General features: G+C 33.2%; 2 protein-coding genes across 2 annotated transcripts in view; one reads left to right on the forward strand and one right to left on the reverse strand.

The window, feature by feature from the left end:
* The window catches only part of TBCD (tubulin folding cofactor D), a 430,774-nt gene that overhangs the window by 302,965 nt on the left and 100,358 nt on the right, over window positions 1-27,451 (reverse strand). The window contains 1 exon segment of the mRNA XM_051995656.1: window positions 23,128-23,222. Coding sequence (XP_051851616.1) covers window positions 23,128-23,222 — 95 coding nt within the window.
* On the forward strand, window positions 1,036-14,778 carry ZNF750 (zinc finger protein 750). Its single transcript, XM_051995631.1, has 3 exons — window positions 1,036-1,141; window positions 7,432-9,041; window positions 9,436-14,778. The coding sequence occupies exons 2-3, from the start codon at window positions 7,618-7,620 to the stop codon at window positions 10,151-10,153; spliced, it is 2,142 nt and encodes a 713-aa protein (XP_051851591.1). The 5' UTR covers window positions 1,036-1,141; window positions 7,432-7,617; the 3' UTR covers window positions 10,154-14,778.

Consider the following 27,451-nt stretch of genomic DNA (forward strand, 5'->3'; position numbering starts at 1 on the left):
ATGTTAACTAAAAAGAGAATTTGAGGTAATTTCTGTGATCTCAAAAAGTTGTTACAGTATAGTTATGTTAGCTGATAATTAGGGAATAAATAATAAGGAGGCTATAAACCAAAAGAGCCTGTCTGTATTTTAAGTTTTCTCAACAGAAACAAAATTAAATTGTATAAAAAGGGAATATGAGGATATAATCATCAATTTTCTACACAGAAAATACTTCCCTGTAGAATTTGAATAAGAATTCATTATGAACATGCTTTGGCAAGTTCTTGTTGCAAATGTTCCTAAAATGAGTTTTGTCCTGCTTCATTACAGAAAAGTATCATCAACAAAGACTATCATGAAAACATGGTAAAAAATAAAAAGCAAAAGAGGGATAGGAGAAGAATGAGACAGCAAGCAATCCTCAGTAAAAACAGTGCCAGTTTAGGAGTAAGAGGAACTAGAATCAAATCCTGACTGTGATTTGATTGTGACCTCTTCACTCTGCAGACTTCAGTTTTCTGATTTTTAAAAGGAGAGGTTTAAACTAGATGATCTGTAAGATCTCTTATAGTTCTAAAATAAGGTGAGAAAAAATTAGATAATCCACAAATATTCATAGAAACCACTATCAATGTTTGATTTCATGCAGACATAACTTATTTAAATATTTTCTTATACTTGATACCACAGAACTTTTTTAAGAAAAAGTTTCATAGCTTAGATTATTCACAAAAATACCATTCTATGTCCATTTTAAATCTATTTAATGGAGCTTTCAAACTTTTCAAACAAAATATATATATATTATATATATATTTTACTTCTGGGTAGCACTGATTCCTGTTCAAGAAACTAAAGCAGTTTGCTTAGTGTAGGGCACAAAAGTGACAAGTTTTGTTTGATAGATCAGGTGCTGAGGTAATGCTGAACAGTAGATGCAAACACATGAATTGTAGCTTCAGGCAGGAATAATATCAGGTGCATCTCTACACCCGGAGGGCTCAACTCCTACACTTTAAATCCCTCCCACTGAAACAGCCTCCTTCAGTTTCACCTAGCAATCAGAGTGAGAACAGGTACTTCCTTCTGAGCACTGACAACTAGAACTGAACTGCTAAGGAAATTAATACTCTCACATTTTAGCACGACTACATTTCTGGTAAGTACTTGGTGTTATTTTTTAAATATAAGCTTTCTTTTAAAACTGCCTTTTGAGATTTCTGAATATATCTAGCTAAAATGAATAACTAAAATGAACAAGCTGTTCAACCCTGCTTTGCTCTACTCTAATCTCACAGTTTCCAGCAGGTGCACTCCTTGGACTGAAACTATTATTATAAGTGATTTAACTAGACTGAGACTTTATTCTGATAGTAGAATGACCTGTTCATAACTTAAATTTGAGAAATGAAAATTATATACAGATGTTTCATACTACTTGCTTTTTCACTACTTAAGAAACAATTTATAATGAATTTTAACACAGACAACTGAAGATTGAGAACATCTGGTTTCTAATTTTAATTTAAATGTCATTTATTTCAGAAGGCTAAGTTGTCATTTATCTGAGGACCAAAATGGCACAAATAAGGTTTTTTTTCTTTACATGAACAGCATCCCAAAAGCAAATTCATGAGAGGTTACTATTTGGAAACTTAATTGAATTTCTTTTAAGCCCAGGTATTTATTTACAGTTATTAAAATATGATTAGGCATAATACTAACAAGGCCTTTCGATTTAGTTTTAAGTTAAAAGGCAGATATGTGAAGTAGATTAACTTCTATAGTCTACCATGAAAACATTAATAAAATAATAACTGTTAAGAGCTAACTCTGATTAGACATAATACTATTATGAATTGATTAAAGAATTATTTGGAAGTAGTTTCTTAGAATATATCTTCTTTTCCCCCAATTCACAGTCTAGTAAATGTGCTAAAATGCTTAAAGAACTAATAGTTTGAAAGAGAACATCAAGTTAATCACTGGAAAAATTCAGTTGGAATAAAACTCACGAATCTCGCTCTTGCAACACACCCACAACTGTAGGCGACAATGGCATGTCCTTGAGTTATGCAATAATGCCACATCACAATATTTTAATTACAGCATGCCCTTCAAATTGCTCTGCCCTGATAAGTACACCTCGTCAGACAGCTGGACATCACCATAAAGAATATTACAGAATTGTTTTAGTGCATAGGTCAAAAAGTATGACAAAAATAGTTACATATACTGTCACGAAATGTCTTCTAAAGTTAAAACTACAATTACTTCTATTATGTCTTAGCAAAATTCATTTGTACCAGTTCTTTCACTTGTCTTTCATTAGAGTTCAGAAACTTTTTAAACATAACTATCAACTCACAGTCATTCTAAATATGGAAATGAATTATAGCTTTTAATATTCAGGAATTCAGCTACAAGAAGATATTGTATCAGCAATTTAATGTTTTAAGACCAAGATAAATAAAACCCTGTGGCCAACTGAAAATCACCCACAAAAATGCAGACTTTTGTAGATTTGTATATGAAGATGGACTCATATAAAATACAAATAAATTTCCTGCAACATACAGAAATTTAGAATGTCAAGTTAGATGATATTTGCTTCAAATAACTGTGCAGACAGAAAAATGAACTTAAAAGTTAAATATTATTTTAGATTACACACTAATATCTTTAAATCCAATAATCAAATCATAGTGACCTCTATATTTCCCCCCATTATGTCCCTATTCCTTTTATTAATCACTAATATTTCTGATGTATATCTCAAATACTTTAAAAAAAAATCATCAATACTTTCTGTTAACAACTCAAAACTTAATTTTTTCTTTAATTTTTCTGTTGACATTATGGCATTAGTGCACTACCTCTTAAATCTCTCAACCATGGAAGAATGCATAAGCATAATAAAAAATGTCAGTTTCATTTATAAAATATATTGTAATGGAAAATACAAATATATTCTAAAATTTTACTCTATAAATTTTGTCTTCTATTGTTATAAGCAACAAATCCAAAATAATGAAAACAAATGAGCAAATAAGTTAATCTGCAAATTTTCTATGAGCACTATAAAATCTTTTTTAAAAAAATATAAACTCATTTTGGACAAAAAGTATTTTACTAAGTGTTAGGTAAAGGAGCAAGGATAAATATGGGAAGAACAGGAAATAAAACCAAGGAGACTTAGAAAAATATTAGACTATGTTTAAGAAAGACAAAGGGAAGAGGGGGAAAGCACTAGAAAAATCAGCCTTTTTTTTTTTAAACTTGACTTAAAGGAACTCATAGAAAGCAGTAGCTTAGGAGACAGACCATGGGGCCTCAAATCTTATTTCTACTTCTTATAATCTTAGTCCAGGGATTTAATCTCCCTGGACCTGTTTCCTTATCTGTAAAATGAAGAAATTTCATCATCTAAAATGGACTAAATGGATTCTGTGGGCCCGTTTAGTGCTACATCTCTGAAAAACTCTCCTAAGAAAGTTCAAGTTTACTTATTCACTTTCACAATTTGTTAGGAAGTAAGTACTGTGTTTTGATTAAGGACAAGTGGATAAAGAAGGATCAAAAACTGATCTTATATAGACCACTTAACCTGGTAGGATTGGAGAAATGGGAAGTGATAGAAAGCAAGAGCTTAAAAAATGATTTGCAAAAATAATTTCTTTCAGGCCTCTCTCCTGGGCAGATTAAGCATTATATTTCCCTCTGAATAACCAATAGTCAAGGAAACTATACTTCATTTTTTCATCTTAGTAATTATATGACAAAATTCCAGATTTACATGGCTTAAAATAGAAATGTATATTATTTAGCAAACTAATATATCAAAAGATCTTCATTCTTGAATTCAGTATTATTATAATCAATCACATTAACAAAGGTTTATTTAGCAACCTTATTATCCTTTGAAATTAAATACTAAATTTTCAAGAAAGTACAAAATGTAACAGATATAAACTGACCAGAATGAATTTATTACAAGACTTTTATCTCACTTATAAATACAAATCACTCAGAATGCATGCAGCAGGTTTAATTTCATTAAAATCTACAAATCTTAACCTATATAGTTAAACCTATAAATCGTATAAATCACAGAGCTGCCTTGAAATGTGTTTTTCCAGGATTATCCATATAGATAAAAGTATTATTACATTTTATGGGTAGAATACAAATTTTGTGCATGAATAAATTCATAATTAGGAGAACTCCAGGTCACTAATATGTTTTTAACAGCTGTGTTTCACTATTTAAACTTGCAACATGAATCACATAGTATAGCTAAATTGGAAGCAGTTTTGTTCAATATTTTAATCTGTCAGCAGTTTACCTAAAGTAATTTATACTAATTGACTTCTAAATTCATCAATAGCTTTATCCTGAACAATTAAGTCCCATAATACTCTCATGAAGGCAATCACTACTATATATCTTTTGTCCACTTATAATTATTTGCAGATTTTCATAAGCCAGTAATAACTTAGCAAAGAACTCAAAAGTAGGACTTTCAAATTAAAACATATGATACTTTCAAATTTAGTGACAAAAATACTTCTTTATAAAGTTAAGAATTCTCTAGTTTATTCCTTTGAATAAAAACATTAATGTCTTGTATGGTTGCTTACCTAAGATAAAATAGTTGAAAAAATGCTATCAAATAACAACTGTGAATGTAAAAGCTCAAAGGCCTTTGAAAAAAAATCAGCAATATGAAATCGCTAATAGTTCCTCTTTTAGAGATAACAAAACAATAGGTATTTGAAGATAGAAAAAAATTCATAAATTCTGTTGTTTGTTTTGTGTTACTGTTAAATGTTTTAAAAGTTCTCCTAAGAAAGTTCAACTTATTATATTTACTTTCACAACTAGCATAGTTATGATTTCCGACCCACAATTGATAAATGTTTTGCAACAGTCATCATTTCGATCATGATGCTTCTAGTCAGTGATGAAATCATCAGTTTTCAGATCTTTGCCATAACACATCCTATACAATCATGGGAACCTGACTTGAAGTAGTTCTCACGCCTTCAGAATCAGTGAACATAATGAGACATGCCAGTACAAGTTCCTGACTTATCTATCTCACCAAGCATCAGACTAGAAAATGTATCCACTTCTCTGGCTTCCTGAAACCAGGCAAACAGAATATGCTTTTTTTATGTCAGGTTCTATCTGCCCCACAATACAAAATTAATTTGGATAGAAAATAACTTTTATACCATATTATTTTCTTTCAACAATAGATAGGTGAAAACACTGAAATTATTGACAAAATTTATCCTTTATTAATTCTGTGTTTTAAGTTTTTATTGTCTTGTAACTTTTATTACAGGGTAAAGGAAGAAAGAGAAGGCAACAAAAATATGCAAAAACATTTAGGGAATGGAAGGGAGATCTATGGTAGAGAAAAAGGAGAGATAAAAACAGACGTGCAAATTGGTGCTACTTTCAATACTAGGGACTTCCAATGCTAGTATTCATTCACTAAAAAGTGTTGGGAAAGTGAAATAATCTCGTTATATCTGAGTCCACTATTCTATAAATCAAATATCCTCCACAAAAGTAGTCCCTAAGTATCAGAAACTTAACTTGCAATAATAAAAGAACATAGTATTTCTTTTTCAAACAAAAGATTTTATTATCACCATTAGAAAGAAATCTACACATTAAATGTCAAGATTCTTAAATGAAAAGTTTTTTTCTACTTTAACCAGGTCTTAATAAATATATAGTTACTAACAGATGAGATTAGATAGATTTTTTTAAAAAAGAGAACTATGTACAAAACATTTAAGAAACAATAAATTTAAGATATTCAAATAAAAAACAACTCTCACTGTCTTTCTCTTCCTCTCCAACCACATTCATTCATTCTCTCTCTCTCTCTCCATTTATCTCACAAACATCCATACCCCAGAGACCCATACCTACATCCACCCTGTCTGACTACGTATATAGGGTAAAGGGAGGCAAGATATGTGATCAGAAGTCAGGTCTAGAACTGGGCTCTTTCCAGGCACAATTGCAACTTACTAGCAGTAGGAACAATTCAAACATAAAAGTAGATGATGGTGAACTTTACAGAGATAGCCACTACCATCACTGATTCCTCCTTAAACTTAAATCAATCTTAGGCCTAATTAAAAGATAAAGGGCTGTTTCTATACTGTGATATAATCATTATCACACACATTATCTCACACACACATTATCACACAATAAAAATATTTAATATCTATTTTAAGTGCCTTTTAACATATAAGGTCTCAAAATGGGGCCCAATTAACTAGCATGCTAAGAAATGATCCAAGAGCTTTAATTCATAGCCTTGAGCAAACAATTTCTCAGTTTCCTCTTCAGTAAAGCAGAAGCAATAATTGGATACATATAGGAATATTTGTAAAATACTCTGATAGCCAAATAAGAAAAGATTACTCTTTAAAGTTACATCATCGGTACTAAAGATGATTTCTTAAAAACTCTTTTCATTGTTTTGGTCTGAATGCAATCAATTAAGATGTACTGTAAAAAAGAATTATTTTTTGATTATGAGTTGGATTAAGTCGTAGCTAAGGTATTTTTAATTCTGACACTGCAATTTTATGAAGTTAAATTTTTGTCTTTTTTTAAAGCCACATATAGATTTTAGCAATACTAATGAAATTCAAATAATTTAAATGATAAAAAAAAAACTAAATGAATGCTCTAATTATACTTGTTTTCTCTTATTTTAATGTCAAACTATCTAGCATTTATTAAGTGCCTATTATGTGCCAGGTATTGGGCTAAGCACAACTTTTTAAAAAGCTGAATGTGAAAAAACATATACCTATATCTGTATAAATATTAATACCTATTTGCTGCAAAACACTCCATAATTTATGGCCTTTAGAGACTCTCCTAGGATACTCAGAGATTAAGTAATTTGCCCAGAATCCCAAAGCTATTATGTGTCAGAGGTAAAACTTGAACTAAGATCTCCCTGACTCTAAAAGTATTACTCTCTCCACAAATTCCCATAGCTAAGAGCCTACAGAATAAAAGTTACAACTTGTAAATGCATTGAATATATCATGCTCTTTTTGGTCCTAGAAGCAATCTTGTTCTTACCAACTTGGGGATGGGGAAGGGAAAGGTGAGATAGGAGAAGGAGCACAAAATCTGGAGAAGAGAGAAATAAACCATGGATATAAACTCAGCTTGAAGGTGACATTTAACTTTAGAAGATAAATCAATAATTTAAACTTTTTGAATTGATCTTACAATAGCATTCATTTAAAAGCATAAGAAATTTTAAAATGCACAGTTTCCTATATCTTCAGATATGTAGTAAATGTCTTTCATTTTAACTATTCAATCTTAGGTAGAAAAATATTAATTTCTCATTGGATCACCTATCATGTTATTTATAAATTCATTTTTCTGTTACAGTTCATGTATACCAATTGAAAACGTGGCCATTCCTCCAGATCCTAACATTGTGGAATCAGTTTCAAGTGAAAATTCTTTAAAAAGTGAACACAGGCTTCTAAAATAAGTCAAAATCAAAGTTTGACTCTAAAGAATTAAGTTGTGAATAGACTATAAAAAACAGACCCTGAACACTTAAGAAAGAAAATGAGTCTTCTCAAAGAACGAAAACCAAAGAAACCTCATTATATCCCAAGACCTCCAGGAAAGCCATTTAAATATAAGTGTTTTCAATGTCCCTTTACTTGCAATGAAAAATCACATCTTTTTAATCATATGAAGTATGGCCTCTGTAAAAACTCCATTACATTAGTATCAGAGCAAGATCGAGTTCCCAAATGTCCCAAGTCCAATTCCTTAGAGCCTAAACAAACACATCACATAGATTCTTTAGTTAAGCCAACTACTTCCAAATCGATCACCAATGGACAAACAAATCTTGATTCTAAACTTCAGCACAGCTTTGCCAAGGAAGAAGCGAAGGAAAATTTAGAATTACGAAACTGTGTGACAAGTAAATCATCAGGACAAAATCCTCCAGTTCAGAAGAAAGCAATACCTCTTGGTTCAGCTACAGAAAGTGCAATTTCTATACAGCCTATTTTAGAAAGTGGTGCCAGATCTTCAGCTTTTGTACCAGTAGAACACAGACTTAAAGGATCAGAAAGTGATAAAGTATCTGAAATGCTGGCAATGCCTGACCCAATTACCAAAAATTCTTTTCATACTAAATCTGCATTCCATGCACCTAATCATCCATGGAAAGCTGGTTCTTTTCTCCCAGAGTTTTCACATAAAATTCCATCCACAAAAGGTTTTGGATCCATTTCTCCTTATATACAACCACCTATTCCAGAATATCCACCTCATTTTTACACAGAGCATGGACTGGCTACTGTCTATTCACCTTATTTACTTGCAGGTAATTCAGTAGAGTGTGAAAATACTTTGTTGTCCGTCTATAGTACTCAAGACCAGAGACATTTTCTTTCCCACCCAGGATCAATCCCTAAACATTTGAGTCCATCACCATCAACATATGAGCCCTACAAATTTTTCCAACAGTATCAATCCAGTCTTCCCATACCATATGGATTCTATAGGCCAGAGTCTGCATTCTCTTCCTATGGCCTTAAACTTCCACATGTTGCTAGCATTACCAGAGAGCAAAGTTCTCACGTACTTGAAGAAACTAATTTGATCTATCCATCTTCAAATCCATCCAGATTAAACTCCTGGAACTCCCACAAAAAAGCCATAGATTATAACAAAGAAAGTTTAGTTCTCCAAAGCCAAGATTCTTCCAAAGATGAACCAAATGATAGAGATGGAGCCAAGATGAGCCCCCGTGCAGGAAGTGCAGCTACAGGGTCTCCAGGAAGGCCAAGTCCCACCAACTTCACTCAGACAAGCTATACATGTGAAGGACTATTTGACCTTTCAAGTAAATCATCCCCTGGCCCATTTGGAAAACTAAACCAACTTGAAGAAAATGGCACAGCCTTCAAACTTGTGAGAAAAAGTACAGAATACCCTGAACCACAGTTAAATAGAGTTGACTCTACAAGAAGGTAAGATGGTCTCTGTAAATCTAACTTCTAAAACTTCAAGCTCAATCCCAAACAGAACTTCCTCTCTGCCTCACCCAAGCTTTATTGTGTCTAATTATCCAATATATAATTCATTAAAATTTTGTAATACCAGAAAGACTGGAATTTTAAAAATATCTTGAAAGACCAAGCTAGGGAAATGGCCATAGTACTTTATTTTAAAATCCATAATATAAAGAAAATCAAAATAGGAAAAAAAACTTTTTATCAAATAAATTGTTTTTAATTCAGTAGATCAAAGGATGGTCAAAGGACCATGCCTGGTAAAATGTACTTTGAAAACATTGAACTCTATGAGTTTTATTTTTCTACAAGAAATAAAATTTAATGTGTTTATTATTTCTGTTTCTTTCAGTATTAATGTTACTGATGAAGATGTGCAACATCAGGAAGAAAGTACTTCTCACACAAATGAGGACCCTTCTAACACAGAGAAAGACTCAGGAATAGCTCCACTTAATCTTTCTAAGAAATCTGGAAATAAAAAGGAAACTACACATGAACATATATACAAAAACATGACTCATGTAGAAACTCAAAACATTATGAAGCTACAAGACATGCCTTTAAATCTCTCAGTGAAGGATACCTGCAATACTTTGAACCTGAAACCTTCATTCCACAGTCTATCACAAGATGCTGAAACTGCTTCTACACAGAAAATTGAAAGTTCTAAAGCAGAAAACTATATAAAGAATCACCCACAAAATATCCATCAAGATGACATTTCATTCACAGCAAATAATGGGGAAGCACAAGATTTAAGAATGATTGACAACAGTGATGAACAGAAACAAACAGCAGCTGTTGCTCTCTGCCAATTAGCTGCATACAGTCCTGGAAAAATAAAGGTAGAAACTGAAGAGCAAAATGCTCAGGATTGTACTTTTCAACAAGATGCACCTACCTTCAGTTCTAAAAAAATTCTGGATATTGAATGTAATCCTAAATCAAAAGGACAAAAGAGGACAAGTCAAAAAGAAACAGGAAAATCTCACCAAGGAACTAAAAAGGCAAAACCAAATGACACTGCAAGAGTGTTCACTCTAAGAAAGAGAACACGGATATCTTAACACTTAATTTTCATATTTGCTTTCAGATCACAAAATGTATCCCCTGGTCCACATGACTCATATTAGCAATTTTTAAACAAATTTTCTTTTGGGTCAACTGTTACTATGTGTTTTGTTTTGTTTTGTTTTTTTCATTTTTTTGTTCTGTGGAAAGCAGCAATCTGTATATATTAAGTGTTTATACCAAAGGTGTTTATAAATTTATAATAAATATTTTGAATGATCCAGATTTCTTATGCATATGCCTAAGATTCTGATAAGCAAACTTTTGCATTAATAGCAAGGCCATTGGAAATGCAAGAGATTAAAGAATAATGCTTTTGGTATAAGTTACGTGGCAAGAAAACTTTTACATTTGCTTTTATTACAAAAATGTTTCCTGCATTAGAAAGAACTTTCTATTTGTATAACAAGGATCTCCTTAAATTCTTGAATATATTTACCATTAGCTGTTTTACAAATAAAATATAATTTTATTGAAGAGCAAGAGCCTATATGTGTGTGTATATATAAATCATATGTATGTATGAATACATATTTTCAGAAATTAAAAGCTTTTGTTATGAATGTGAAAATTATGAGTTGTTATTGTTGAAAATAATCCATAGACATCAAAAAGATATTTATATAAAAATTTTCTTTTCAATAGTGAAAAAATACTATTGGTGGTATTGAATGAAAAAATATCATTACTTCAGTAAATGTGAAACATGCGTTTATGAGACTTATTTGGTTGAGTGAAGTCAATGAATTTTGCAACCTTTTCAATTCTTGTTTTCTACATTTAGAATTGTTTGATTTCTAATATTTTTCAAATAAATCCATGTATTATGCTTAAGAATGCATAAAATTGTAGAAACAATATAAATTTCCATATTGTGTTTTATAATTTTTCTATAACACATACTGAAAATCTGGTTAAAAAAGGAAAGATTTATATCACAATTTGAACAAGTTAAAGACTAGAAAATAAATTTTGTGCTTTTTGGGAAACTAAAACAAATGAAATTGTTTAATAAAAACCAATTTGGACAAAATCTAGGAAACTGCTTGATCCTGGCTTTCAGATAAGGATCAACTTAAGTCAAAACCTATCCTGCTATAATTCAAAATAATGTTGCTTAGTATTGGTATATCTGGGCTCTCTTTTTCTTTTCTTTTTTTTTCTCTCTTTTTTTTTTATTATAGCTTTTTATTTACAAGTTATATGTATAGCCATACATATTTTACAGTATTGACAATTGCCAACCTTTTGTTCCAATTTTTCCCCTCCTTCCCCCCACCCCCTCCCCTAGATGGCAGTATGACCAGTACATGTTAAATATATAAAGGTATAAATTAAATACAAAATAAGTTTACATGTCCAAACCATTATTTTGCTGTACAAAAAGAATCAGATTCTGAAATATTGTACAATTAGCCTGTGAAGGAAATTAAAAAAAAAAAAATGCAGGCCAGCAAAAATATAGGGATTGGGAATTCAATGTAATGGTTCTTAGTCATCTCCCAGAGTTCTTTCACTGGGTGTAGCTGGTTCAGTTCATTACTGCTCCATTGGAACTGATTTGGTTTATCTCATTGCTGAAGATGGCCAGTTCCATAAAAATTGATCATCATATATTATTGTTGCTGAATACAGCAACAATACAATGATCTCCTGGTCCTGCTCCTTTCACTCAGCATCAGTTCGTGTAAGTCTCTCCAGGCCTTTCTGAAATCATCCTGTTGGTCATTTCTTACTGAACAATAATATTCCATAATATTCATATACCACAATTTATTCAGCCATTCTCCAATTGATGGGGATCCACTCAGTTTCCAGTTTCTGGCCACTACAAAGAGGGCTGCCACAAACATTCTTGTACATACAGGTCCCTTTCCCTTCTTTAAGATCCCTTTGGGATATAAACTCAGTAGTAATAGTGCTGGATCAAAGCGTATGCACAATTTGATAACTTTTTGAGCATAGTTCCAAATTGCTCTCTAGAATGTTGGATCTTTTGACAGTTTCACCAACAATGTATTAATGTCCCTGTTTTCCCACATCCCCACATCCCATCCAACATTCTGCTTATCTTTCCCTGTCATTCTAGCCCGTCTAACAGATGTGAGTGGTATCTCAGGGTTATCTTAATTTACATTTCTCTAATTAATAAGGACTTGGAGCATCTTTTAATATGGCTAGAAATAGTTTCAATTTCTTCATCTGAGAATTGTCTGTTCATATCCTTTGACCATTTATCAATTGGGGAATGGCTTGATTTCTTATAAATTAGAGTCAATTCTCTATGTATTTTATCAGAACCTTTGACTGTAAAAATGTCTTTATGGTTTATTGCTTCCCTTCTAATCTTGTCTATATTAGTTTTGTTTGTATAAAAACTTTTCAATTTGATATAATCAAAATTTTCCATTTTGTTATCAGTAATGATCTCTAGCTCTTCTTTCATCATAAATCCCTTCCTCTTCCACAGGTCTGAGAGGTAAACTATCTTGTGTTTCTCTAATTTATTTATAATCTCATTCTTTATGCCTAGGTCATGAACCCATTTTGACTTATCTTGGTGTACGGTGTTAAGTGTGGGTCAATGACTAGTTTCTAGGGCTCTCTTTTTCTAATATCAAACAGGTTTCAGGAAAAAGTATAATTTATGATCATACAATGGATGCCCATCAATTGGAGAATGGTTGGGTAAATTGTGGTATATGAATGTTATGGAATATTATTGTTCTGTAAGAAATGACCAGCAGGATGAATACAGAGAGGCCTGGAGAGACTTGCATGAACTGATGTTAAGTGAAATGAGCAGAACCAGGAGATTATTATATACTTCAACAATGATACTGTATGAGGATGTATTCTGATGGAAGTAGATTTCTTTGATAAAGTGATCTAACTCAGTTTCATTTGATCAATGATGGACAGAAGTAGCTACACCCAAAGAAAGAACACTGGGAAATAATGTAAACTGTTTGCACTTTTGTTTTTCTTCCCGGGTTATTTCTACTTTCTGTATATAAGATATACTGTGACATATTTAGTATGTATAGGACTGCTTGCCATCTGAGGGAGGGGATGGAGGGAGAGAGGGGAAAAATCAGAACAGAAGTGAGTGCAAGGGATAATGTTGTAAAAAAAAAAAAAATTACCCTGGCATGGGTTCTGTCAATAAAAAGTTATTTTAAAAAAATTTATGATCATACATGTATCCTTTTCCCACAAAGATGGTTTTTTTACTCTCAGAAGGATGTCTATTCCATATGCATCATGAAAGTATTTTATTATATTTTAGGCTATGAACAATAACTAATAGTCTCCAAGAAAAACTTGTCACATGCTCTCAAAGACCAAATACCAAGAAAAAGAAATAAAGCAAGCATAAAATCATAAGTTATTAATACTGCTCTTAGTATCACATGGAACTCGGATCAAATTCTCACCCTTTTAAGGTATAAGACACCTCTCATTCAATTAATAGTACAAAAGTATATCAAAGAAAAAAATTTCTTTATGACTCTAGATATAGTATCCAAGTCTCCTAAGGAGACTTTATCCAAGTAATTAAGTAAAAGAATATAATGTTCAAATCAATAATATCTGTCTTTCTATTTAAATTTTGCTCAAATATATTATGCTTCAGAGGAACCAAGCTACTCATTCAAATTTTCATCTTCATGTATATAATACACAATTTGTAGCCAATGATGATGATGGTAATGATGGTGATGGTAATTCATCTTTATATATCACCATAATGTTTGCAAATCACTTTATATATGTTAATTCAACCAAACAACCCTATGTGCTAAATGTTATCTCCATTTTGCATGGGGAAACAAGAACAAAAATGTGAAGGTACTGGCCCATAGTCACACAACTACTAAGTGTCTCAGGCAGAAAGTGAACCTTCTGAGTAAGTCTGAGTAAGACTTGGGTCTTATTGGCACCAAGTTTTCCAACCTATGTAATATACTAACTAGCTAGTTAAACAAATCTCTGTCCTACCTCAGGTAACATATCTCTTATGCCTTCTCTAATAACCAAAAAAAAAAAAAAAAAAACCCGACATGACCTTTCCTTTGAATTTCTCATGAGATACTACTCAACTTCTCTTATGCACTTACACATTCTAACTTGAATTATAACTGAGTACACAACTCATTCTATACCTTTCATTTTATCAATGCCTCCATAAGCAATATCCATATGATTTCAAGCAACAATATGTTCATAAAAAGTCTTCAAGTTAACTTTAATAGAACTAATGTGCTGGCCAGGTAAGTTCCTAATTAACTTTTTAACATTTCTAGCATACATCTCTCTCACTCAAAAAACAATAATAGGCTGTTGTTTATTATTACTTCTTACTTTTACTTACACAGTTGTTTGATTGACAATGGATTTAACTTCTTATCTCCAGTATATTTTCAAACACTTTTCTGATTATCTACATTTAAACTGTTTTTAACATTTTTTCAGGTGTTAATTTCCATACAACTTAGTATAATTTGAATTAATCTGTAAGTTACTTACAGAAAATATATTTGTAATTGAAGCTACATGATAAAATGTAGGAATAAACATGGTCATAACTGTAATACAAATAATAAATATAAGAAACATTTTTTTTATTGCTTGGACTATTTACCCACTTTACCAATTCCTGTTATTTTTTCAGTAAGAGAACACAGATTTTCATTTCACTTGAATAACTAGAACTAAATTTTACAACATATCATCTTGTTGAATAAACTTTTTTCTTTTTAATAATTGATTTATTTATCCATTCAGAAATTCATTACTCAAACAATGGAAACATTTTAGTGGTGTTTTTCAAGATATTCTAAATCCTTATATTCTCTTTTCCCCCCTCAATTATGACTATGTAGGCTGTCTCTAGATTTGGTCCTCCAAAAGAAAAAGTCTCTACTATCCTTCTTACTTTCTTTCAAACTATGTGAACTAATGCAATACAATGACTCTAGACAATTTCAAAGGCCTCATGATGGAAAATGCTATCTATATCCAGAGAAAAAAATGATGGAGTCTGAATGCAGAATACTATTTTCACTTTATCTTTTTCTAGGTTTTTTCCTTTTAGTTCATTTCTTCTTTCTTTCTTTTCTTTCCTTTTTTTTTTTTTTTTTTTTTGCAGAGGCTGAGGCAATTGGGACTTAACCCCAGGGGACTTGCCCAGAATCACAAAGCCAGGAAATGTTTTGTGTCTAAGGCCAGATTTGAACTCAGATCCTCCTGACTTTAGGACTGGTGCTCTATCCACTACACCAACTAGCTGCCCCTCTATTTCTTCTTTCAAAATATGACTAATATGGAAATGTTTTTACAATTGCACATACACAACCTACTTTAAATCCTCACCTTTTTAGAGAGGGGTGAGAAGAAGAAAAGAGAAAAATCTAGAATTCAATTTTTTTAAGTGAATGTAAAAAAATTGTCTTTTCATATAATTGGAAAAAATAAAATACTATTAAAAATACTCTTCTTCAGAAAACCCTTCATTCTAAAAGCTTCCAGTATTAACACCAATGACTACCAAAATCAATAAGTTATTCAGTCTTACCCTATAAAGTTTAGCTATGTATCCACCACTGCCGATTAGACAATCTCTTGTGGAGTTCCCAGCATAATTTCAAATACAGCATTCAAAACTCATGACCTTCTTTTCCCCAAAATCTAAGCAATCAACTTCTTTTTTTGTCAGACACCTATTGTCTTCCTATCCCCAAGATCTAGATTACCAACTTCTCATGTCAATCAATGACATTCACTTTCTCCAAAAGCCAGCTTCAAAAACTAAACTCAAAAATGATTCCACCTTTTCTCTTTCAAAATTCATTTCTAGTCAGTTAATAACTCCTGTGTCAGTTTACCTTTTTCATATTTTCCCTTCTTTGCCAATCCAAGTGATATCAAGATTATCTATATCTTTACCTCAGGCCAAGATTATTACAATTCCTTGACTTTAAGCTTTTCCTTATTCCCATTCTTCTTTCTCCCTACTCCTTATGCCTTTTCCTTTACTACTGCTAGATTTATCTACTACAACCATCATTAAATTATCACTCTCCAGCTCAAGAACCTACAATGACTCTCTGCTTGATTTTCAAGGATTGTTCTCTGTTGTATCTATCCAACCTTATTTTCTATTGTTCCCTTCACTCTATACTGGATGATCCAAAAAACACATGCTCATTCCATTCTATCCATATCTTCAATCTCATTGTTTGACCTGATAGCAAGCATACCCTTTCCTTTCATTATTCTTTATCTTTTTTCCATCCCCAAATTTTATTTTAAAAAGTACAAAAAAGTTGCATAAAGGGTCCACCTAACTCTACATCTAAAAACAGGAATAAACAGAAAAGGGAATCTTGACATGGGATAGCAGCAGACAAACTGGATTTAATGGAAGCAAAGTTGTGCAACGTCATCAATCCTACTCTTTCTTCCAGAGCCAATGAAATCATGTGGCAACACAAAAAAATCAAGACAATGATGATGACCCAAGATGCAGGGGATGACCTTGATATCTTCAATGTCTGACCAAATTTTAAGCACTCCATAGTGGCTGCTTCAGCAGCCTTTGAAGTTGTTAGAACAAATTGTTATCTACCTATTCTGCCAAGGGGAACACTTCTTGTTTGGGGTAGATATCCTCCTAATTCACCAACAGATCTGAGACTTATCAGTTATTCTCAACCAGTTATGATTAGCCTGTTGACTGAGGTGGTTTACCAGGGTGTGGCCACTGGATAAGCTATGGATTCTTGGAGCCACAGGTGAGAGTTAGATGAAAATGGGCCCTAAAGGTAAATGAAGAGCGGTAAAAATGTTCATCAAGACTTCATACTATTACTGCCTTCAGAATTGGCTTTAAGTGAAAAATCTTAAGACATATTCAATCTATGGTGAAACTTCTCCCATCTCATTGAAAAGTGAGAAGGGAAAAGTGAAAAGGGAAGGAATAAGCTAAGGGGAAGGGAATACGGGAACTGGGAGGGAAAGGGGTAAGATAGGGGGAGGAACTCTAAGGCCGGGGGAGGGATACTAAAAAGGGAGGGCTGTGAGAAGCAAGGGGTGCTCACAAGCTTAATACTGGGAAGGGGGGGAAAGGGGAAAGAAGGGAGGAAAGCATAAACCGGGGTTAACAAGATGGCAAGTAATACAGAATTGGTCATTCTAACCATAAACGTGAACGGAGTAAACTCCCCCATAAAGAGGAAGCGGTTAGCAGAATGGATTAAAAGCCAGAATCCTACAATATGTTGTTTACAGGAAACACACCTGAAGCGGGGAGATACATGCAGGTTAAAGGTAAAAGGTTGGAGCAAAATCTACTATGCTTCAGGTGAAGTCAAAAAAGCAGGGGTAGCCATCCTGATCTCAGATCAAGCTAAAGCAAAAATTGATCTAATTAAAAGAGATAAGGAAGGACACTATATCTTGCTAAAGGGTAGCATGGATAATGAAGCACTATCTATATTAAACATATATGCACCAAGTGGGGTAGCATCTAAATTCTTAAAAGAGAAACTAAGAGAGCTGCAAGAAGAAATAGACAGTAAAACTATAATAGTGGGAGATCTTAACCTTGCACTCTCAGAATTAGATAAATCAAACCACAAAATAAATAAGAAAGAAGTCAAAGAGGTAAATAGAATACTAGAAAAGTTAGATATGATAGATCTCTGGAGAAAATGTAATGGAGACAGAAAGGAATACACTTTCTTTTCAGCAGTTCATGGAACCTATACAAAAATTGACCATATATTAGGACATAAAAACCTCAAACTCAAATGTAGTAAGGCAGAAATAGTAAATGCATCCTTTTCAGACCACGATGCAATGAAAATTACATTCAACAAAAAAGCAGGGGGAAGTAGACCAAAAAATAATTGGAAACTAAATAATCTCATACTAAAGAATGATTGGGTGAGACAGCAAATCATAGACATACTTAATAACTTCACCCAAGAAAACGATAATAATGAGACATCATACCAAAATGTATGGGATGCAGCCAAAGCGGTAATAAGGGGAAATTTCATATCTCTAGAGGCCTATTTGTATAAAATAGAGAAAGAGAAGGTCAATGAATTGGGTTTGCAATTAAAAATGCTAGAAAAGGAACAAATTAAAAACCCCCAGTCAAACACTAAACTTGAAATTCTAAAAATAAAAGGTGAGATCAATAAAATTGAAAGTAAAAAAACTATTGAATTGATTAATAAAACTAAGAGTTGGTTCTATGAAAAAACCAACAAAATAGACAAACCCTTAGTAAATCTGATTAAAAAAAGGAAAGAGGAAAATCAAATTGTTAGTCTTAAAAATGAAAAGGGAGAACTCACCACCAACGAAGAGGAAATTAGAGCAATAATTAGGAGTTACTTTGCCCAACTTTATGCCAATAAATTCGACAACTTAAATGAAATAGAAAAATACCTCCAAAAATACAGCTTGCCCAAACTAACAGAGGAAGAAGTAAATATCCTAAACAGTCCCATCTCAGAAAAAGAAATAGAACAAACTATCAATCAACTCCCTAAGAAAAAATCCCCAGGACCAGATGGATTTACATGTGAATTCTACCAAACATTTAAAGAACAACTAACTCCAATGTTATATAAACTATTTGAAAAAATAGGGATTGAAGGAGTCCTACCAAACTCCTTTTATGACACAGACATGGTACTGATACCTAAACCAGGTAGGCTGAAAACAGAGAAAGAAAATTATAGACCAATCTCCCTAATGAATATTGATGCTAAAATCTTAAATAAAATGTTAGCAAAAAGATTACAGAAAACTGTCACCAGGATAATACACTATGACCAAGTAGGATTTATACCAGGAATGCAGGGCTGGTTCAATATTAGGAAAACTATTAGCATAATTGACTATATCAATAACCAAACAAACAAAAACCACATGATCATCTCAATAGATGCAGAAAAAGCATTTGATAAAATCCAACATCCATTCCTAATAAAAACACTTGAGAGCATAGGAATAAATGGACTTTTCCTTAAAATAGTCAGGAGCATATATTTAAAACCATCAGTAAGCATCATATGCAATGGGGAAAAACTGGAACCTTTCCCAGTAAGATCTGGAGTGAAGCAAGGTTGCCCACTATCACCATTATTATTTAATATCGTATTAGAAACACTAGCCTCGGCAATAAGAGTCGAGAAAGATATAAAAGGAATTAGAGTAGGCAATGAGGAAACCAAACTATCACTCTTTGCAGATGATATGATGGTATACCTAGAGAACCCCAGAGATTCTACCAAAAAGCTATTGGAAATAATTCATAATTTTAGCAAAGTAGCTGGCTACAAAATAAATCCCCATAAATCCTCAGCATTTTTATACATCACCAACAAAACCCAACAGCAAGAGATACAAAGAGAAATTCCATTCAGAATAACTGTTGATACCATAAAATATTTGGGAATCTATCTACCAAAGGAAAGTCAGGAACTATATGAGCAAAATTATAAAAAAGTCTCCACACAAATAAAGTCAGACTTAAATAATTGGAAAAATATTAAGTGCTCTTGGATCGGCCGAGCGAACATAATAAAGATGACAATACTCCCTAAACTAATCTATTTATTTAGTGCTATACCAATCAGACTTCCAAGAAAATATTTTATTGATCTAGAAAAAATAACAACAAAATTCATATGGAACAATAAAAAGTCGAGAATCTCAAGGGAATTAATGAAAAAAAAATCAAATGAAGGTGGCCTAGCTGTACCTGATCTAAAATTATATTATAAAGCAGCAGTCACCAAAACCATTTGGTATTGGCTAAGAAATAGATTAGTGGATCAGTGGAAAAGGCTAGGCTCACAAGACAGAATAGTCAATTATAGCAATCTAGTGTTTGACAAACCCAAAGCCCCTAACTTCTGGGAAAAGAATTCATTATTTGATAAAAACTGCTGGGATAATTGGAAATTAGTATGGCAGAAATTAGGCATGGACCCACACTTAACACCATATACCAAGATAAGATCAAAATGGGTCTATGACCTAGGCATAAAGAACGAGATTATAAATAAATTAGAGGAACATAGAATAGTTTATCTCTCAGACTTGTGGAGGAGAAAGAAATTTGTGACCAAAGATGAACTAGAGACCATTATTGATCACAGAATAGAAAATTTCGATTACATCAAATTAAAAAGCCTTTGTACAAATAAAACTAATGCAAACAAGATTAGAAGGGAAGCAACAAACTGGGAAAACATTTTCACAGTTAAAGGTTCTGATAAAGGCCTCATTTCCAAAATATATAGAGAACTGACTCAAATTTATAAGAAATCAAGCCATTCTCCAATTGATAAATGGTCAAAGGATATGAACAGACAATTTTCAGAGGATGAGATTGAAACTATTACCACTCATATGAAAGAGTGTTCCATATCATTATTGATCAGAGAAATGCAAATTAAGACAACTCTGAGATACCACTACACACCTGTCAGATTGGCTAAGATGACAGGAAAAAATAATGATGAATGTTGGAGGGGATGCGGGAAAACTGGGACACTGATGCATTGTTGGTGGAGTTGTGAACGAATCCAACCATTCTGGAGAGCAATCTGGAATTATGCCCAAAAAATTATCAAATTGTGCATACCCTTTGATCCAGCAGTGTTTCTATTGGGCTTATATCCCAAAGAAATACTAAAGAAGGGAAAGGGACCTGTATGTGCCAAAATGTTTGTAGCAGCCCTGTTTGTAGTGGCTAGAAACTGGAAAATGAATGGATGCCCATCAATTGGAGAATGGCTGGGTAAATTGTGGTATATGAATGTTATGGAATATTATTGTTCTGTAAGAAATGACCAGCAGGATGAATACAGAGAGGACTGGCGAGACTTACATGAACTGATGCTAAGTGAAATGAGCAGAACCAGGAGATCATTATACACTTCGACAACGATGTTGTATGAGGACATATTTTGATGGAAGTGGATTTCTTTGACAAAGAGACCTGAGTTTCAATTGATAAATGACGGACAAAAGCAGCTACACCCAAAGAAAGAACACTGGGAAACGAATGTAAACTATCTGCATTTTTGTTTTTCTTCCCGGGTTATTTATACCTTCTGAATCCAATTCTCCCTAAGCAACAAGAGAACTGTTCGGTTCTGCAAACATATATTGTATCTAGGATATACTGCAACATATCCAACATATAAAGGACTGCTTGCCATCTAGGGGAGGGGGTGGAGGGAGGGAGGGGAAAAAAAAAATCGGAACAGAAACGAGTGTCAATATAAAGTAATTATTAAATAAAAAATTTAAAAAAAAAAAAAAAGACTTCATACTAGAGGTGTTACTCTTCCCTCCCAAACATTCCATCAAACATAATGTGTAAGCTAAACATTTAAGAGGAAAATAGAAAATCTGGCAAGGGTTCAAAGAAAGACAAAAATTCTAAAAGGATTGAAAAGAGAAGCCCCAAAAGATTCAAGGAATATTAGTTTAGTAAAGTAGTGGCATATGGGGTAGACTTATAGGGAAAAAGATGAGAGATAGATAGATTCAGGCATCATTTACATACAGATCACAATTGAACTCATGAAGAATTGAATCTTCTTCTGGTGAAGCTATATGGTTGCAAATCATGGGAAGAGCAATATAAAATAAGCTATAGCATCATTCCAATGATAAGTTACATGCAAAAATTAGAAAAGATGAATCATATGATGAGTATGAAATAACAGACACATAGCCCAAATGCTGCAAGAATGCCCACATAATATCATGAAAACTTAAGATAGTCTCTAATACATTGAACAGACCACCTACATAGGACATATAGAAAGAAAATTTCAGTGAAAAACTAAAATAAAAAAAATTAGGCTACAATCTTTATCATTTGTCAGAGTTCCCACATCAATGAAATCAGAGATCAACTGCAGTATAAGTCTATATTGTATGCTGAGGGGGGAGGAGGGAATCTTTTCTAAGAATAAAATAAAAGGGGGGGGTGTCGGGGGAGAAGGGGGTCTTCACAGCCCTATCCAGTTTACTTCCATAGCAAAACCTGAAACCATTCATCACTAAAACTTGCAATTCCTGATAAAATATTTTCCTTATGAAGAGAAGAAATACTTGTACTAAAAAAAGATAATGCAACTAAATAACAGGCTCCATTGGCATAGATTGCATTATCAGAAGTAGTACTGTGAGAGGTAGAAATTTTCCATATATGATATTGCCTCTCTTCTGTGCCTGAGCAGGTTACTCTTTTCATTCTCTCTCTCCCAAGAAAGGCAAATTATGGTCAGCAGACCCTCTGAGGTTAGAGGTGAGTGCTCCATTCTGTCGTGGTAAGTTCTCCCATTCATTGATGCATAAATTATATTTAGATTAGAGAAATAGGACTCCTTTTCGTTCAACAGGTCCTGGTTTTTCTGTGATATCTGTATTTGAAACAAGATCACTGCCACCAGCCCAGTATTGAGGAAATTAAAACTTCTCTCCAATGTAGAGTATTTACTTACATACATTTGTCAGATATATTCACTTTGCAATTTGGTTTTGTTTATCTGTTTTTCATGATTACAAGAAAGGGAGGGTCCAAGGGGAAAGATTATTTTGGGAAATGTCTGTGCTATCAAAAATCAAGAAGTATTAATAAAACTTCTAGCTATTCCTAAAACTTCTCTAGGCAAGACAACTTTGATAAAATAGTTTTCCTTCAAATTAAAAAACCAATTAGGATAAAGACTATTTTCTAGAACCCCAAAGAAATCATATGTTATTTCTATTTTGATATTACCATATTAATATAAAACAATGTTGAAATCACAATAGAGATTAGAATAGGCTAATTCATAGCAGTTAACAGAATACTAAAAAACAGACTGGAATGCCAACATACTACAAAATTACAAAATTATGTTAATAAGCTTGCACTACTTACCATCTGTGAGTCGAGAAGGTAATAACAATCCTCTTCTGCCTAATTCTGCTAAAGCCAGACATCCACCATGCCAAGCATTATCAGTCTCCTGAAAACTAACAACAAACAATACATGAGTTTAACCTTAGGTATTTTGGATTCTATCTTTTATATGGCATTCTCAAAAGTTAATTACTACTTAGCTAGAAACTGGAAATTGAATGGATGCCCATCAATTGGAGAATGGTTGGGTAAATTGTGGTATATAAATATTATGGAATATTATTGTTCTGTAAGAAATGACCAGCAGGATGAATTCAGAGAGGCTTGGAGAGATTTATATGAACTGATGCTAAGTGAGATCATTATACACTTCAACAACAATACTGTATAAGGATATATTCTGATGGAAGTGGATATCTTCAACAAAGAGAAGATTCAATTCAATTCCAATTGATCAATGATGGACAGAATCAGCTACATCCAGAAAAGGAACACTGGGAAATGAATGTGGACTACTTGCATTTTTGTTTTTCTTCCCAGGTTATTTTTACCTTCTGAATCCAATTTTTCTTATATAACAAGAGAACTGTACAGATCTGCACACATATATTGTATCTAAGATATACTTTAACATGTTTAACATGTATGAAACTGCCTGCCATCTAGGAGACGGGTGGAGGGAGGGAAGGTCAATAAAAAGCTATAATAATAATAAAAAATCTAATTACTACTTAAAACATATTTGTTTTGTTTCTGTTTTTGTTGTTGTCTGTTATTCCTTTTGAAGGAAGGGGGCTTTTTTCTTTAACAAATTTACAAGACCTTCTGAGAATTCAATATTAAGGACAGGAATTTTTCTCAAATAAGTCAGACTGTCCCTTGGGTTACATTTGTTTCTATGAGTATGAAACGCAAAAATAACCTAAAATTAAGTGATACACATATAATTATCATGTTCCAAATATAACACAAAGAAGTTGACTACAGAATTTTAAGAATAGCAACTAGTAGGGCAGCTCGATGGCGCAGCAAATAGAGTACCAGCCTTCAAGTCAAGCGGACCTGAGTTCAAATTTGGCCTCAGACATTTTAACATTTTCTAGCTCTGTGACCCTAGGCAAATCACTTAACTCCAATTGCCTCAGCAAAAAAAAAAAAAAAAAAAAAAAAAAAGAATAGCAAGTATTGCAAAACCCTTTGTATAATGGCATATAGTATATGGGTAAGTGTATTTGGGGGGCAGGAAGGTTGGATGCCCACTGGCTAACAAAGAGAATTTGAACAAATTCTAGAATTTATTAAGGATAGAGTTAGTGTTAGTTAGTTAGAAACAGAGTAAGTAATCAGTCAGACCACATCTAAAGAGGTATATCCAATTATAAGTATACCATATTTTAAGAAATACATTAACAATGGAAAAGCATCCATAAATGGGCAGACAGAACAGTGAAGATGAGATCATATCACATAAGAGCTTTTAGCTCAGAGAAGGCAAGACTTTGGAAAGGGAAGGTAAGAAAGGAAAATCATCGTAAAATACTTGCAGAAATATCACATGGAAAAAGGAATTAGATTAGGAATTTTTCTCCTTCAGTCCATGAACTTTGTTCTTATATTTGATAAATGTATTTTAATTCAATTGGCTTGCTTTGTTAAATCAATTATACATGCAAGGATTATAGCTGTACTTTTTGTTGTAGCAAAGAACTGTTACCAAAATTGGTACCTGTCAACTGAAGAATAGCCACAAAAAGTGTAGTATATGAATATAATAGAATTGAGCTAGAAGAAGAATGTGATAAGAGAAATATAAAAAGACTTGAACTGATGAAACTGGTGAACTAATGAAAAATGAAATATGGAGGACCAGGAAAACAACTTGTATGATAATAATAATAATAAAATCAGGGGAAATAACTTTGAAAGGTCAAAAGAACTCTGATGGAAGACCAATTATAACTTCCAAATACTTACAATGATAAACTCTCAAGTCTTAGGAAAGAAGAGATAATGTAGAGATGTGGAATCAGACATGAGTTTTCACATATGGTCATTGTATTGATGTGTTTATTTTTTTAGTATACACATTTTGCAAGAGAGGGTACACTTCTACTCAGGTGGCAGTAGAGAGGAAGATTTGAGGGTTAAGAGAGAGATAAAAATCATTTTTATATGCACAGGAAAAAAAGGAACATGGAAGAAAACAGATAAAACAATAGCGTTATCACTTTGCTAAACTTGCTATAGAGAAAAAAAATTTTTTAAAATGATGCAGGATGGAGCCAAGATGGCAGAGAGGACACAGGCTTCATTCTAAGCTCCCCTTCAACCTTCACTACTAATTACCAAATTCAGTCTCTGAAATAGTGCTTGATTGGTAAAATTCCACGAATACAACAAATTACCAGCCAAAGATAATCTGGAAGATCACCAGAAAAGGTTTGTCCTGATAGGGCCGGGGGAGGCCAGCATAGGTAGGGAGGCAGAATATGAAGACTAGCACACTGAGTGGACCAGAGGCAAGAGCCTTCTCCATGGGTGGAGAATTTGCAGAGGGGACTCTACCACAGGTTGGCTGCTCTGCTTTGGTTGCAAAGCAGTAGATTAGCAGAGAAGTTACACAAACGCCAAAGGTAGAGTGTACTCCAAAAAACAACAGAATTTAACAGGACCTGGCCACAACCATCCACAACCGGAAGTGACTCAGTAAGGACCACAGGACAGTTATACAGCCATATTCTGCAGCTCAGGGCTTTTGCTCAGGGCAGCCAAACTTCTGTATGGGGGACTAGGCGGAAGGAGGGATCCTGGGAGAAGGGTTATGCCTGGGACAGCGGAACTCCCACAGCACAGTGTCCCAGGGCAGTGAAACTTCCGCTGCAGGGCTCTTTACAGGGCACTTCCGCATCTCGGCCTCTCTTTGCAGCCTGGCCACTCTTTGCAGCCCACCTGTAGGACATCTACTGTCCATCTATCTATACTAGTTCTATAAAGGGAAGCTGGTAACCTCCTTACCCTGAAGCAGATCCTAAGGGTTAAAAAAAAAAAAAATGAGTTAAAAAAACCAAGTGAACTCTAACTATTGATAGCTTCTATACAGAAAGAGAGCAGGTTTCCAACCCCGAGGAGACTAATAGACAGTCTCCAGACAAAAGCCCAAAGGGAAATATGGACTGATCCCCTTCACACAAAGCTCTCCTAAAAGAAATTATAAATTATCTAAAAAGAAAGCTAGAAGAAAAATGGGGAAAGGAAAGAGAAGCTCTACAAAAGAGTATAGAAAAGACACATAATTCATTAAAAGAAAAATTTGATAAAGTGGAAAAAGAAAACAACTTCCTGGAATGTGAATTGAAAAAAGTAAAGAACTCCCAGGGAAACAGAATTTGTGAATTGAAAAAGATAAAGAACTCCTAGGAAAAAAGGATTTGTGAATTAGAAAAAGAAAATAACTCAGTTTAAAAAAAGTGAAATGGAAAAAAATTCTATAGAGCAAAAAAACTCATTTAAAAACTCAATTAGACACATACAAATAGAAGTAAAAAAAGCTAATGAAGAAAATAACTCATTAAAAATCAGAACTGAACAAATAGAAATGAATGATTCGTTGATACATCAAGAATCAGTCAAGCAAAACCAAAAAAAAAAATGAAAAAATAGAAAAAATGTTAAATATCTGCTTAGAAAGGGAAAATCAGGAATTATATGAGCAAAACTATAAAACACTTTCCACACAAATAACGTCATGTCTAACCAACTGGAAAAATATTAAGTGCTCTTGGATAAGTGGACCTTGGATAGGTTGAGTGAATATAATGAAGATGACAGTATTACCTAAATTAATCATTTATTTATTGCTATACCAATCAGACTCCCAAAAAACTATTTTTTTAAATTTTTATTTAATAATTACTTTATATTGACAGAATCCCTGCCAGGGTAATTTTTTTTACAACATTATCCCTTGCACTCATTTCTGTTCCGATTTTTCCCCTCCCTCCCTCCACTCCCTCCCCTAGATGGCAAGCAGTTTTATATATGTTAGATATGTTGCAGTATATCCTAGATACAATATATGTTTGCAGAACCGAACAGTTCTCTTGTTGCACAGGGAGAATTGGATTCAGAAGGTCTAAATAACCCGGGAAGAAAAACAAAAATGCAGATAGTTCACATTCGTTTCCCAGTGTTCTTTCTTTGGGTGTAGCTGCTTCTGTCCATCATTTATCAATTGAAACTCAGTTACAGGTCCCTTTCCCTTCTTTAGTATTTCTTTGGGATATAAGCCCAATAGAAACACTGCTGGATCAAAGGGTATGCACAATTTGATAACTTTTTGGGC

This window comes from Antechinus flavipes, chromosome 4 (genome assembly GCF_016432865.1).
Source record: "Antechinus flavipes isolate AdamAnt ecotype Samford, QLD, Australia chromosome 4, AdamAnt_v2, whole genome shotgun sequence".
Lineage (NCBI taxonomy): Eukaryota > Metazoa > Chordata > Mammalia > Dasyuromorphia > Dasyuridae > Antechinus > Antechinus flavipes.

What these genes read in the sequence shown, in the direction of transcription:
- ZNF750 (XM_051995631.1), top strand. Translation starts at nt 7,618, where the DNA reads ATGAGTCTTCTCAAAGAACGAAAACCAAAGAAACCTCATTATATCCCA. An exon ending in AGAGTTGACTCTACAAGAAG is followed by an intron (nt 9,042 to 9,435) that starts GTAAGATGGTCT and finishes TGTTTCTTTCAG; the next exon opens with TATTAATGTTACTGATGAAG.